The sequence below is a fragment of the Fonsecaea multimorphosa genome (assembly GCF_000836435.1).
Source record: "Fonsecaea multimorphosa CBS 102226 unplaced genomic scaffold supercont1.5, whole genome shotgun sequence".
Lineage (NCBI taxonomy): Eukaryota > Fungi > Ascomycota > Eurotiomycetes > Chaetothyriales > Herpotrichiellaceae > Fonsecaea > Fonsecaea multimorphosa.
Genome location: NW_015971639.1, coordinates 1,288,882 through 1,303,448, shown reverse-complemented (window position 1 = coordinate 1,303,448; position 14,567 = coordinate 1,288,882). Strand labels below are relative to the sequence as shown.

At 52.3% G+C, this 14,567-nt stretch overlaps 4 protein-coding genes across 4 annotated transcripts; 3 read left to right on the top strand and 1 right to left on the bottom strand.

Moving 5' to 3' along the window:
* Positions 1-2,391: 2,391 nt before the first annotated feature.
* On the top strand, positions 2,392-3,743 carry Z520_03690 (uncharacterized protein; the record flags this gene model as incomplete). The annotated part of the gene is made up of 2 exons (XM_016774200.1): positions 2,392-2,561; positions 2,633-3,743. 2 exons carry the CDS (start codon positions 2,392-2,394, stop codon positions 3,741-3,743), a joined length of 1,281 nt encoding a protein of 426 aa, XP_016635146.1.
* A 2,807-nt stretch (positions 3,744-6,550) lies between these two features.
* On the bottom strand, positions 6,551-7,150 carry Z520_03689 (uncharacterized protein; the record flags this gene model as incomplete). Its single annotated transcript, XM_016774199.1, has 1 exon — positions 6,551-7,150. The coding sequence occupies one exon, from the start codon at positions 7,148-7,150 to the stop codon at positions 6,551-6,553; it is 600 nt and encodes a 199-aa protein (XP_016635145.1).
* A 955-nt stretch (positions 7,151-8,105) lies between these two features.
* On the top strand, positions 8,106-9,179 carry Z520_03688 (uncharacterized protein; the record flags this gene model as incomplete). Its single annotated transcript, XM_016774198.1, has 1 exon — positions 8,106-9,179. The coding sequence occupies one exon, from the start codon at positions 8,106-8,108 to the stop codon at positions 9,177-9,179; it is 1,074 nt and encodes a 357-aa protein (XP_016635144.1).
* A 1,898-nt stretch (positions 9,180-11,077) lies between these two features.
* Z520_03687 (uncharacterized protein) lies at positions 11,078-14,393 on the top strand (the record flags this gene model as incomplete). Its single annotated transcript, XM_016774197.1, has 6 exons — positions 11,078-11,210; positions 11,278-11,460; positions 11,563-11,805; positions 11,857-12,318; positions 12,373-13,593; positions 13,738-14,393. The coding sequence occupies 6 exons, from the start codon at positions 11,078-11,080 to the stop codon at positions 14,391-14,393; spliced, it is 2,898 nt and encodes a 965-aa protein (XP_016635143.1).
* Positions 14,394-14,567: the final 174 nt, after the last annotated feature.

Below are 14,567 nucleotides of genomic sequence, written 5' to 3'. Positions count from 1 at the left end.
CTCAGTGCCTCCTCACGCTCCTTCGCCTCGTCTTGTTTTTTGAGGTGATGTGAATCCGTCTCTAAAGCTAGGCTTCCTTTCTTCTGGTAGCAAGCTATCCTGGAAAGCTACCTATTTGTGAGAGCTATTCCTCGTCTTTGCCTCCGTACCGAGATCTCTTCCAAGCCGAAGACAATATCTGTCCTGATTCGTGAACCTGGGGAGTAACACTTGGCGTCAAGCAGATTCCAGGATGCGAAGATCTCGGTTACATTTTTTCTGTCAAGTGTTTGTATTACTTACCTTCCGGGTATGGGTCCAAAATTGCAGATCTGTCCACAGGCAGTGAGAGGTAGCACGAAGGAGAAATATTCAAACCTCATCCTCTGGATCAGAACAACAGTCAAGGGGCCATCGGAGAGGCAAAGGAAGCAATAATTCGGAGTACTCCATCTATCTCATTGGTACGGTATACCTTGTTACTCTAAGGCAAAGGGGCTAGCCAGGTAAGGTTCACACAGGCCCTCACTATGATCGGTGCGCCACTTTGTAGTGGACCTGGGCACGTCGGCAAGATAGCAAGACAATCAGAGTTGCGGCTATAATTCAACGATAATGTACAAAGCTGTGCTACAATCTGTCTCCAAGGGGATGGTCAGGTCGGCAATCAAATGGGCCGTCCCCGCGACCGGGGAGACTGTCAATCTAATGCCTTAAGGAATAGAAGGGATACTGCGCCCGTATACAGGTGCGCTCGTTCTTATTATTCTCCGACACGGTTTACTCACCAGAGCAGCAAGTTACAAGCTGGCAGTAAGCGTCTAGGGGCCAGTTGCGCTGGGTGATGGTTTCGCGGAGACGAAAGGTAGTGTTTTAAAGATGTGCCGGATCGCAATGGGACACCACCAAGCGTGGAAACAGCCTCCTGACTCCAAAGACCAGCTGTCGACACGTCGAAGGCCGGAAAAATAAATTGTTGGTTCGCAACGAATACTCTGGTTCTTAAAGTGACTCGGCGGTCTGCGGCCGAGTCGGCGTTCCGGAGAGCATTTGCTCAGCCACTCCACTCTCCAATGATCATGAAATTGTTTTGGCACAATTCGGAATGTCGCTTGCTGTGGATGCGCAAGAGAAAGCCGACTCGAATACAATTTGCACGGAGTAACCAAGTTGCGCAGAAATCTTTTAGAGGCTCACGCACGCCGACAGCTGCATCCTTCCTCGTAGTTGTCCTTCTGTCACACGATCAGTCGATCCTGCGGAGATGGATGTTTTGCCACCTTTTTGAACGTTTTTGACCTTCATGACATTCGTCTTCCTGAGATCCGAAATATCATACCACGATATTACACATCTTGCTCTTCGTGGACGAGGCTCGTATGCCCTGGACAAGACTTGCTACCCATTGGCTGACAGCAGCCACCAAGGGCCTGGCATATTTCATGATGCCTCGGCAACTGACTGGCAACTCAAGTCATAAGAATACGGATACGCGGAGTCAGACTGGGCGAAGGCGAATCAGAGCCAGTTTTACCAGAACATGAGACGGTCGAATGTCTAAATATACCCCGGATTTCGGTGAGGACATTGCATAGGCCCTCATTCAGATCACCACAATGCTGTCACCGATCGGCAACCGCGTGATTTTTTGTGCCAATGACACGCAAGGCATCTTTCGAGGCATCTTTCAAAGGCAAGGCAGACTGCTGTCTCGTGCTGTCCATGCGGTATATTGATAAATACATATATATATTTATATGTATTTGCACAGTTGAAAGTTTTGTTGGCTCGAACTGATTCCGGGCCCAAAGCACGCTGAATTGCTTTGTTATATGCATGTCTCAGCGTCAACAATCTTACATAACCTCACCGCAATTTGTGCCAGTTCACAAATCTCCGGAGCCAAACAAACGTGCAGACCGGTGCTAAGGCAACACACGAAGCGTTTCTAGGCCGCCTCAGTGGCCCCGAGTTTCTGACGCACCACTTCCCAAACGAGTCCAAGGAGCAGCAGACGTCTAACGCTGACGCAGCACTCAACATCAGCAAACATCTCAGCCACCCGCTCGCTGGCTGGGCCGCGTTCGCAAGTCTCTGCATTTCGTGTCCAGGCGCGCTCAGCCTTCCGTCTGCATCCGAGCGGGCGAACCAACCACCAATCTTCCGGCAACCCAGACACCGGGACCCCCTTTTTGCGTGTTTATCCACAATTATTACAGTAAGGGACTGTGGGTTTCCCTTGAACGCCTTTATATTATACAGGTCAGTCGTGGTCACGTTGCCATTATATCCCTCAGTCAGCCCCAAGTTCTCAGGAACTGATTTCCCTCCTTGAAATCTTCTCTACTTCCCCGGATCTCTACAAGATACTTAAAGGAGCTGCCATTCAGCCTTGCACGGACGTTCGCAAAAATGGCTGACGGCGATGTGCTCCCTTCCTATAATGCGTTGTTCCCGGAGGAAGAGACTAACACCGTCATCAATGGCCGAAGACGGTACACGACGATCACTCTCCGTGAGATCTACTACCCTGGGGGCTGTCCTTGCCATCCCAAGGAGAAGAAACTGTCCAAGAAGCGAAAGTCGAAACAAGAACCTCAGCGACCGCCGAATACGTTCGAGCCTGATCCCCTGCACGACTGTCTATGGCTAGGACACGCACGACCGACCATCTCCGAGCGTTCAGCGAGTCAGAGCAGCGAAAGTTCGAGTCGTTCGACAAACAGCAACGCCAGCAGCAACAGCAACAACAACAACTCTTCAAATCTGATGAACACGGCCGTTTCCAACACGAGTGGCCTGGCCCCGTCCGTCGATTCGAAATCCTCAAAAGCACGACCTTGGGACTGGTTTGCCCGCAGAACCTCCTGCTAAGCGTCATCGATGCCGATGTCGGGACCGTCCACACGGACCGTCTCATCGATCTTTCGACGCTTCCTACTTTCCGTCATGAACCGGCTTTTGTGACCAGTACCATGAAGTGGTGGAAGCAGAAATTTATTCTTCCACCTTCGTTTCAGATCATGCCTGGCACTGCTGTCCAGGGGCACCCGCAGCACAAGTGGCTGCGAGGCGGGGATTTCACTCAGACGGGAAGTGAAGTCACTGGTCAGCTCAGAGAGACCTTCAACAATTCTCCACCGGACGAACCATACCCTCTGGCAGAGATCAACTACCAGGGTTGGCAGGGCTTCACTCGAATGTCCATCTCACTGACCCTCTACAACATAACCCCGGACATGCACTACGCTCTTCCGGCCACGCAAGATCCTCAGAACCCCGTCCACGAGATCCGTTCCCACTATACCATTGCTCGCCGGGGCTGGAAGCGCGAGTACACCATGACCGGTTCGCCGTCATCGCCGAACTACAAATGGCATTCCCCCCCAAGCCACAACAGTGAGGTCCTCTCCACTCCGGCAGTGGACGACGGCTTTCACCCGGCCAATGGAAACCTTCTACTGGAAGACTCCCAGGGGACGCTTGTGGCGGTGTATAAGCAGAGACGCGACCACCAGGTCTTGGGCGCCTTGACGGTCTTCTTGGCCAATGTCGCCGGAGGTACAAGCAGAGAGTCCCACCTTGATGAGAACGGGTTTGGGAATGGGCATGGGCTTGGACATCGACGTGAACGCGGACACGGCCATGAAAGTAGGAGTATCGAGATACCTGACAGAGGGATCTCTCTCGAGGCTGTGGTGGCGAGCTGCCTCGCCGTGGTCGTCTATGAGCGGGTCGGATGGCAGAATCTCCTGGGCAACTGACCCGACTTGGCTTGACTCGGGTCACGAAAGAATCGCTCCTAGGTGCAAACGATTTATGTTCTTATGACATCTGTATTTACGATACCAGGAAGGGAGGACTTGTATGATTTATTCCTCTGTGGCGTTGGTTCTAGGCTGCATAACTGGGATACCTCCCAGGTTATGGATGGAGGATTGGTTCTGTTATTAACGATATTTTCCTGCCGTCCTCATGTACAAATATCCTTTCCACCTGTACATACATAGCATAGCACAGGACGAACTGTTAGCTAGAGCATATCAAACCATCTACGATCCTCGGCAAGGCCCCAACATCGCTTAACACAGCCGGGCCCCTTTTTGGGGGGCCTAGGCTTGATGCAATTCTAGGGGCCCGTGGGGCTTCTGTAAGAATTTGTTACTCATCTACCCACAATCAGCCTTGAGATCAGCCTCAAGATCAGCCCATCAGCCCGGACATCAGCAATTCAGGGCAATTAGGGGGCGTGTTCCGCAACATTCCCGTATTCCCGGCAAGCTTTGCCCATGGTGGGAAAAGGGCATTGATTGCGAGCTCGGATTACGAAACATGCTTTGCCGGGATCCTTCGCCCCATCTTCCTCGCACAGTCAGCCTGTCATCCACCCGCCTACACCCCAGAGCATCCAACGATCAGTCATCCATCGAGGGAGGAGTGAGGCCTCGCCAGCGTCACCAGCCTGGATGGACCCCTATTTCGACGCCTGACAGTCTGATAGCCTTTGTGACCGAGAGCCTGAGCGCCTACGGAACGTAACTACTAACCGCTACCTCCCTACATTTGTACCTAGGTACCTAGGTTGGGAACTTTGCGAGGGAGTGGCTGCATACCTAACCTGTGGGCTAGGACTGATCCGTCATGTCTCTCCCTCGCATGTGCATACATCTATATTTATGCATGGATTGACTTCACGGCACCTCTAAATCGTACTAAATTATCCTTCGTCATGTACAGTATAACTGGCCTTATCATTCTAATGTATCTACCGTAGGTAGGTCATTGCGCTTTCCTGCCTTTTCCAGCCCGCCTGTCTCGCCGCAGGTCCACCAAACTCATAAAACACACATGAGTTCCGACCTCATTGTCCGTCACATATCCTGTCCTGTCCTATCTTTTCCTGTTGCACCCGCCAAATATTTTCTACGAGCGGTCGTCTTCCTTGGCCACAATCATTCAGTTCCTTGCGCATATGCCAACCCTCCGCAGCTCCAAGCCGGAGAAAGCAGGAAAGCAACAAAGCAAGCACCCGGGTGTCCGCCGGCAGGGTCGGATACAGAAACAAAGAACAGCCGCAGCCAACAACCCTACAAATCCACGAATGAAAAAAGCGATGAGATGCTGGTGGCCGTAGCTGTCTGACCGTGTACTCGGTACCTTGGCTTTTCCCACGTCATTCTGGCCGGCTGGTCTGGGATGCTTTCCATCAAATCATGCTTGGGCTAATTAATTCCATCTTGTCTTCAAACACCGAGCTCTCAGCTTTTAGACGCGCCTCGGGCACAGAGTTGGCTCGTCTCGATCTGCACGTCGGAAGCGGAATTGTCAAGAGGTCATTTCAAGCCGTAGGATATGTATCACGCTTGTCACTGTCTGCATAGACCTCTGCAATCCCGTTTTAAGCGCTCCCACAGGTACAGTCCCTTCAAAATTCCGTGCTATCACTTCGTCATGTGCAGAGCCGGACTGTTCACACAGTAGCAAACATCACATCATCACAGGTAGGAAAATGGGAGGACGAATCCTGCTAAGCGCTGCGTCATCGACCTCACCAAGGAACACTTCTCCAAGCAGTTCAGTGATGTCCAACGCGACAATCTTCCCACGTCGCTTCTAGTGCAGTGCATCGAGCCACCGATCCTGGCAGACTTGGGTCCCAACGGACGTATGCAGCACCCAAGTCTCCGAAACATTTCTTTGTCAGAACCGCTCGAATCGTCATTAAGGACTCTCGCAAGAAGCTTCTTACTGACAGAGGTGGAGACAAGGTTGACCGCCCGACCATTGCGATATTGATCATAATGCTGGAGGAAAATGATCACAATGACCTCAGTGGGGGACTCGTTGGACTCTCACCCGGGACCCGGAAGCACGATTGGGCAAGTAATCAAAGACTGCGCTCCATCCATGAACGCTGCGTCCATGGTCGCCCTCGCTCCCGCTGCAGCACGAACTTTTCCCAATTTCGTGGTGCGCATGGTGGCGAGCCGGTCCGATCACACTCTTCTGCCTTGTTCCACGCCTGATCACCAGGCTTCTCGGTACAGCATACTGGCTCAATGAGGTAGTCAAATACAATATCCCTCCCACCCCACATTAGGCATATGAGTGTGCCTGCCCTTCAGCGCTGGTAAGGGGTCGACAACGCTGATTCTTGGGAGTGGGATCTAGGGACAAAAGAGCGGTTCTGGGTTTCATATTGATTATAGTATGGGACATGAATGCATGTTGGATGCGTGTGCATAGGAGAGAGAGGCGATGTGGTACCAAGATTAACAAAGTAGTTACCTCCAAGTCCTTGACCTCTCATCGAGTCCTTGGACCAATGCCACTCTACTCCCCGGATTCGTCCATGTGACGCTTTTTGATTGCGCGCTAATTTGATTTCCGCGCTGACCAGGAACCTCCTAACTCGGCTGAGCAAAGTTCGAAGATTGTTCCGTATCGCTATTGACGCCGGTAGACCCTGATGACTTGGCTAAGCTAATCTTGGGTTCTAAATTACGCTTTCGCGGGACTGACCCAAGATACCTAGAAGCCACTCCACATTCAAGGTGAAGAAAGAGAGTGTTCATTCCTTGACCTCCAGATCTTCCATATATTCCAACAGCACTTCAATCAACTCCGGTCCTCTTTCCTCATTCGATGCCGCAGCCTCAAAGACACTGTCACTGAGCTGCAGGTCAATCTTTTTCCCATATGTCAAAAGCACTTTCATGATTTCGGGACCCTTTTCGATATTCTCCGCCGCATATTTCATGATTTCTTCGCTTATCGTTAAGTCTTTATTGGCTTGCGCATGCTCCAGAAGCGCTTCCATGACCTCCGGACCCCGGTACTCATTTTCAGCAGCCGCTTTCATGATCTCGTCGCTGATCCGGAAAGATTGGTCCTTCAACAGCAGCGTCACAATCTCTGGGCCTTGATTCATGTTCGCTGCTGCCGTCTCCAAGATCCTGTCTGTGATGGTGATGTGGCCCTTATGTTTGAGGAGAGTCTGCAGCACTTCCAGGCCTTTGTACTGGTTGCCAACTGCGGCCTCCATTAACTTCTCGCTGACTCGAAACTCTCCGGTGTTCGCCCGGATGAGGCTGCCTGGCTTCGGCAGATTTGACTCTGAAGAATTCAACGTTGCCCTCCCGTCCTTCAGGTCCACTGATTCAGACGCCATTGTTGTACGGACCTCAAATCTGGCCGCTTGAATTCTTGCTACGACAATGTCAGGATCTTTTTGCTGAGAAAGGGTTGCCAAATTTGTGCCCAGGTTCACCTTTTCTGCAATCAGGCTGGCGAATTCGGTAATGTCAGTGACTCAGTCGATATAAGTCTGGGCCAGGATTCGAGAAGAGTTCGGCAAAGAGGCATAGGATTCTGGCACTTGGGAAAGGAAAACTAGGACTGTAAGAGCAAGCCTGGCCAGTTACTCACCATCAATTGTTCACATGAATCCCGCAGGCCTGAAGACGGAGCTTGATAGGCTTTAAAATGCAGGATCACATGGTTTTGACAACCCCTCCTGCACTCTGCACCTCACCTGGTATGCACCTGTCGTATCTGCATCTCTCCTCAAAAGTCCAGCCGCCTCGCCAGGGGTATCTGCATTCAACCTTTCTCAACCCCAACTCCGAATCGCTTGGAGTGTCGTACCCAATGGTGGCCTCGCAACTCAGCCTCAAGGAGTAGTGGTGTCACCTAAAACAGCAGGGCTCATCTAACAGCTTCCAATGGTCATCGGACACGTTTACGTGGCCCATAAATTCGAATATGGGGTTTCTACAACGTTAAAATGCTTTCGAACAGATGCCGGATATCCGACGTTGATTTCAGCCTTAGCTGCCAACACGGCAAAAACAACAACTGACCATCTGCTCTTTCGGCAGCCAACATATAATTCTTTGTCGTCTCTAGAGCCTTTTCTGACGTTGTAACCCTGCGCAGCACAGCCATCAATTGAACAGTTCAAATATACCCGACGTCAGGCTGAGTTTACGGACTTTTACAGAGTGAGGGACCCACGTACAACAAAAAGGCCAGACCTCGATCGCAAGCACAACAACACTCCTGTTGCAGCCTAGCAATTTTGTTGCCAGGTCACCGGAAATTGGCCTTTTTCGAGTTTCGACGAAATGAGTGAAGTTCTTGAGCGTGACCTTAAACAGCTGGAAGACGATGTCATTGGACTCAAGATCCGAGAACAAGTCTGCAAGAGGATTACCGCGCAATACGAAATAATAACACCAAAATTGTCGGAAAGCCTGGAAAAAATCAAGGAAATCGCTTCGAAACTAGCCATCGCGGAACAACAGTGTCACGAGTATGATGCCAAAAAGAAGGAATTGAATAAAAGGATAATTTGCTTGAAGGAAAGGAGCAGTAAGATCGACCAGATGGAGAGGGAAAGTGCAGACCAGATCGAAGAATTCCAGAAAGAGCGCGATAAAGAACTCACCCTTCTGAGAAAACTGGAAGCTAAACGAAGGGATGATGATAGCACGCGCAAAGACCTTCAAGCCGAGCTCCTAGTGCCAACAGAAGCCTTGCGAGAGGCGCAGATATGTGGCGGAGCCACTGTGAAAGTGAAAGCAGCTTTGCAGAAACAGATCGATAAAATTCAGGACAGCCTAACGAGTCTGGAAAGAGAGATTAAAGGCGACGAGAAGCGCCTGGAGAGCTGCCAAAAGAAAATTGATACCCTCGAAAGAAATATCGCAGATGCGAATGCCGCCCATACTAAGGAAAAGGAGGAGATAAGCAAAGAACTGAAGGAGAAGAGAAAAGATAGGGACAAAGCAAGAGACCTGGCGAAGAAAAGCGAAAATGATCGAAAGGTCCAGCAAGCAGAGATGGAACGGGAAGTATCAAGCTTCATGGGCCAGGAGGATCTAGATAAGCTAGAGAAGCAGCGCAAAGAGGCCTTCCAACAGATGAAACGGAAAGAAAAGCTGCTGCGTTATAAGAAAGACGAATTCCGAAAATTCTGGAGAAAAGCGGTCGACGGCAATGACAAACGAAGAGCAAAGATAGCAGACGTACTCGAGGCCTTGAAAGCAAGTAAGGATGCTCCAGCAGAACGGATACTTCCGGGCGGCCAGGAACGAACAAATCCCAAAATGCGACTCGGGAACCTGCAGCGGACATTGGGCACCATAATCGGCGACTTGGAGGGACTGTTGAACGAATGGCCAGAGCGGCTTAACTAAAATTCTGCAGCGCACACGGCGCGCTGGAAGAAGATCAATCACGGAGGACAACCTCGTCTGCGGAAGTTGTGCGGTAGGTGATGGGCAGCAGGATATGTAGCTAGCCTGATGACAAGTTCCGCTGGCCTTGTCTCAAAGAGGTGTCGTGAGTGCGAGGTAGATGTCTTACCTCGTGGGGACCCGAAGGCGCCCCTCCAGCGCCTCGATCCAGAACTTTCTTAATAGTCTTTTGGTCTGAGATGGTAGGACCGCTCTGTTCTTAGGTAGCTAAGGGCTAGTGGGCTAGCGGGCTAGTGAGGCTCAGCTTGAGGACGGGAGTATCACCCTCGGCTCACCTGCTTCTTCCTCAGCCTTGCCTGCCCCTTTTGGCTCTTCATTCACGACACCGGCTTTCGTCAACTTCAAACCGTGGAACTTTTTTGAGATGCAAAGAGATCCCAATTCAACCCTATTCTAATGTATCGAGAATGAAAAGGCAATTGGCGTATGGTGCATGGTCCAACTGTAAAAATTACGATGAGGACGACAGAGCACACTGGTGGAAAATGGCAAAGCTACCCAGTAAAAGGCCAAAATCCCCCACCCTTGAGGGACGCCGTACCCATGTCCGATGAAACCAACACAAAGCCGACCTGCCACTGAGCCATCAATCGAGGTGGGCAGGGGTGCATCATCACCACGCAAGGCAGTATCATGGGAGGCGAAGCGACCAACTAACCATTTTAAGTACAGCCTGGTCAAACTGAACACCTTTCGAGCAGTTCGGCAAGCCATTGGGCCGACTATACGAGGGCGAGAGAATCAAGGGGGGGCGCCACAAATTCAAGAAAAGGAGAAAAAATTGCCTACCCAGCCTCACGATCGGAGTTCCCTGGCGATTCCGTATCATTAGTCTGTACGAGGTACGCCTTCGCTGTGTAGTTCATATTCCCACCGTCGCCGAAAAGTCTTTCCTTGCACATCCCTGTTCTGCATGGGATTCGCAGCGCCCTCACACTGACCAGGCTTCGAAAGCCAACTGCCTACCGCGCACACCTATCACAATGCCAATATTGAAATGGTTGAAATCGGAGAGGTCTTCGCGGAAAGGTATGTAGGGGATTGCCCACAGATCTCAGTTCGAGGTACCTGCGACGGAAGATCTGACCGTGGATAGCGGCCACGCGAGCACCGATGCAAAATGTCAAGCAAGCACTTGTGCAAGGACATGTGCCGCCAATCTGTACTCGTTGCTACCGTTGTGGACTGAGTATGGTTGTATCTCTGCAGCTGGAGGAGAATATCGATCCGAACTGCGACCGCTGATATACTAGCCGTTGATACTAGGCATCCGATTCTATGACACAGCCCGCTACTGCCTCGAATGCGACCTCCCCTACTGCGGCACATGCGGAGACTGTGATCCGACCCACGAGGCTAGCTTCGTTACACTCTGGTACACAGAGTACTCGGTCACCGTGGGAGGCTACAAACCCACCAGCTTGTGCACTTACTGCCGAGCCAATTTCCGCGCTCGATGGGAGTGTCGGCTCTGTCACGTGTCGGCCTGCGGTGGGTGCGTTTACGACCGCAGTCGCGCACGGCGCTTTGTGCTGGAGCATAGAGGCAGGCACGGCGGCTTCGGATCCGACTTTTGGGCGATTCTGCCGCCGGGATGGACGTATAAACTGCGGGCTGGGAAGCTGCGGCCGCACAGCGAGTGCCTGGCGCTCGATCCACGGGTTTTCTTCCACTGTGATCGATGCTTCGCGTGTAAGGCTCCGTTACTTGTGTCGCTCAAGACAGAGCAAGAAGAAGGTTGTCCTTACTGAGATTTTCTGTGACTTGTAGCTATTCCGATTGGCTCGCCAATATATCAATGCCGGCCGTGTGCTTTGGAGTTCGGGACCTCCCAGCGCATGTGTCAGGCCTGTTACAAGGAAGCCGACCGTCACGGCCACGAGCACGTACGTCGGGTCTATCGACTAGTCGCTACATCACCATTTGCCGATAAACATGCGCACTTGACTTGCGAGCAGTGTCCCGAGCTGCGTGAGTTACAACAAGGCTCCCACCCGCACGATGAGATGGACTGCTGATCTAACCGCTGAACACACAGGAAATACACGATGGGACCCCGCCGCGCTGTGGATGCATAGGAAACACGCAAACTTCAGCGTTTTAATCGTCAAAGAGACCGCGGATTTAACGCGGATGATTCGATCCCGGACGTGCTTGAGGATTGTCAATCCGCCCCTTCGATTGAGCGCGCTGGGGCCCGTGTGCTCCTCCTGCAATCAATGTGAGTTCCTCTTCAGCCCAACCGCAGAGGCCAAGAGAAGCAGCATCATCATCACCACCAGTTTCAGATTTTCTTCTTTAAATTGCTGACCCCTATAAACAGTTTTGCAGTTCTCCTCTGAAGCAGCGGTATGCTTGCAGCCGGCCTGCCGGACCGCTTTCTGTTCGGCCTGCGTCGAGAACGGGATCGGTCGCGCACACGGAGGCGAACATCCAGGGGCTGTGATGCGCCTCAAACTGTACCAGGTGGCGGCGGTCGCAGCGCTGGGCTCCGAACAAGACTATGCGGTGATGGTCGCTAAAGCTACAGCGCGCTACGTTGTCAATTGTCTAAGTTGCCGAAAAGGTTCGTTTGATTTTTGGGCCGAAGTTTTCAATGTCTGACGGATTTATCCAGGTGATTCCCTACTCTTCTTCGAAGGCTTGTTCTGCACTGGCTGCAAAAGCGAAGGCCTTTGCATCTCGTGTTTAGCCATTGCTCATACTCCACTGCAACGACACCCTTTCTATGGGTGCCCCAAGCCGAAGGCCGGGTTCAATTTTGGCCTCCACTCAAGTCAAACGTTCCCAACCAGAGTGCCGACCGGAGCAGAGAAGCCGCCAGGCTTTATGCTGAAATCGACTCTCCGGCCGTGCCATGTCGCATATGAAAAGCTGCCAGACACGCGCGACCCACCCATCCGCCTGGTCCGTCTGCACCCTGGCGAAGAGCGCGATTCCATACGGTTTTCGATCGAAATGTATTCTTTGTCGCAATGTCCCCGTTATGAAGCGCTGTCGTATACCTGGGGTGAAGTTGAAACTCCACGTATCCTCAGAACCGACAAAGGGGAATTATTCCTTGCAACTGAGAACCTAGGTAAGGCGTTGTCACAACTTCGCTATCCGGAACGGTCCCGCGTTTTATGGTAAGATGCCATCTGTCTCAACCAAGAGGATGAGGAGGAGAAAAGCCAACAGGTCAAGGTCATGTCTAAGATATATTCTCAGGCAGCTCAGGTCCTCGTATGGCTGGGACCCGCCGCTGACAAGAGCGACATCGCCTTCAAGTGGATCAAGAACTATCCGAGACGAAAAGAGCTCATCGACTCGGGCGCGCAGGACGAGGATGATGTTCCATGGCTTCTGGAAGCCCTGCAGATGACCGGTGAGGTCAAGCTTCCTCAGGTTAAGGACAGAGCCAGAATCCATCCCGACTTAGAGGGAAAGCTCAAAACCATGCGCGAGCAGGGCATTTCGTGGGACCTGGTCTTTCCAATGACCCAGCTTCGAGATAGGCCATACTTCTCCAGAGTTTGGACCGTTCAGGAGGTATTCTACGCCAAGGATATCCTGGTTCTGTGCGGGGCCCAGAGCGTCGGCTGGGGCACCTTCATCTCCGCCTACTTCGCATTCTGGGGCACGCGTGAAATGAGGTCACAGCATCCGTTCCGTTCCCACGGTCCACATGCACTGGAAATGTTGCGAAGATCTCTGTTGCCGCGGTCGCAGGCTTTGTCTCAAATGGTGCCCGAGGGCTCCTCCTTGGACGAGACGATGGCGGAAGCAGCAACCTGGGTAAGCGAGATGATTACAGTGCTAAACCCACGGCGCGAGCGCTACCTCGACCTCGTCACCGTCCTTTTGTGGTTCCGGACCCACGATGCGACGGACCCGCGGGACAAAGTATACGCTCTGCTGAGCCTGGCCAAACCGACAACGTGGATCACGGAAAACTACACGAAGAGCGTGTCGGAGACGTTCAAGGACGTGGCCTTTGGTCTCATCGCGGACTCAGGCAAGTTGCACGTACTGACCATTAGCATCTGTGCGAGGCGAACGGATCTCAGCTTGCCTTCGTGGGCGCCGGACTGGCGCGCGACGGTTGAGCGCGAAACGGAGGCCCCCGTGGTTGAGCTCTATCAGCAGTTCCAATTCAATCCGCTGATGATGACTCATATGCGCAAGTATGCCGCGAGCGGGAGGTCGAGAATGAAAAGACGAACGAACACGACCACGATGACCACGACAGTTTCGGAGGCGGTCCCGGAGCGCAAAGGCAATATTTTGACTCTCTGGGGCTTCGTGGTGGACGGACTTTCAGAGGTGGCGCCCAAGATGCCGTATATACACCACACAAAGAATAGAACCAAAGGTATGTCTCTCCTCTTTTCCTTCCCTGAGATTGCCTCCTTCAGCGCGGGCACCGGCATAGCCAGATATTTCTGAAACCACTGTCTTGCCAATCATTATGTTTATATTACTGACCTCCCCTTTCGGCATTGCCGCACGTACATAGCCCAAGAAGAAGTCATCCTAGCATGCTTGCTGGCGTGGGACAAGCTCGCCATGGATCTGCAATTTTTACATCTCTCCAGCGATCTTTATCGTCACCGACAGCTGCCGCAGTCGACAGCGCCAGAATTCGCATCCACATCAGCCTTTGAAATCGAAGCCGAAGCAGAAGCCGAAGCCGAAGACATCTACTGCCTTACCCTCTCACGGGGCACCTACTGGGTCGGCCACGGCGACCGCGAGCGTACGCTGCGCGAGTTCCGCCAGTGGCGGGCTTGCCTTCTTGCCCTGCAGCCGCAGCAGCCGCCGTCCTCCAGGCAGCATGAAGACCCCCATAATCGTTTCTTCAGAAGCACCACCTTAGCATTTTACGTCCACGCGCTCAGGTCGTGGTCCAATTATACGCTTGCGAAGACGGATGCCGGCCTGTTAGTGTTGGGACTTGGCGAGATGCGCAGGGGTGACCGGGTTGTATTGTTGAAGGGCTGTGATTTGCCTTTGATTGTGAGGGCCGTGGACACCACTCCTGCCGCGGCTAGCGGGGTGGGGACGACGGGGCGGGAAGAGCACTGGCAACTCGTAGGGGCGGCGTACGTACACGGGATGATGGACGGGGAGATGTGGGATGAGAGGCAGTGTCAAAAGATGCATTTTGTTTGACTTGGAAAAAAAAGGGGGGGCAGAAAAGGCTCTTTAGGACCAGGTAGAAACAGTTCGCTCTACTGACAGTTTTTCTTTTCCTCGGCCAATCAGAAAGAAAGAAGATAGATTGTTCAAGAGAATACACTTGGTGAGTCAGACTGGAATGGGCTGAGAAGAAGTTATTGACAACCA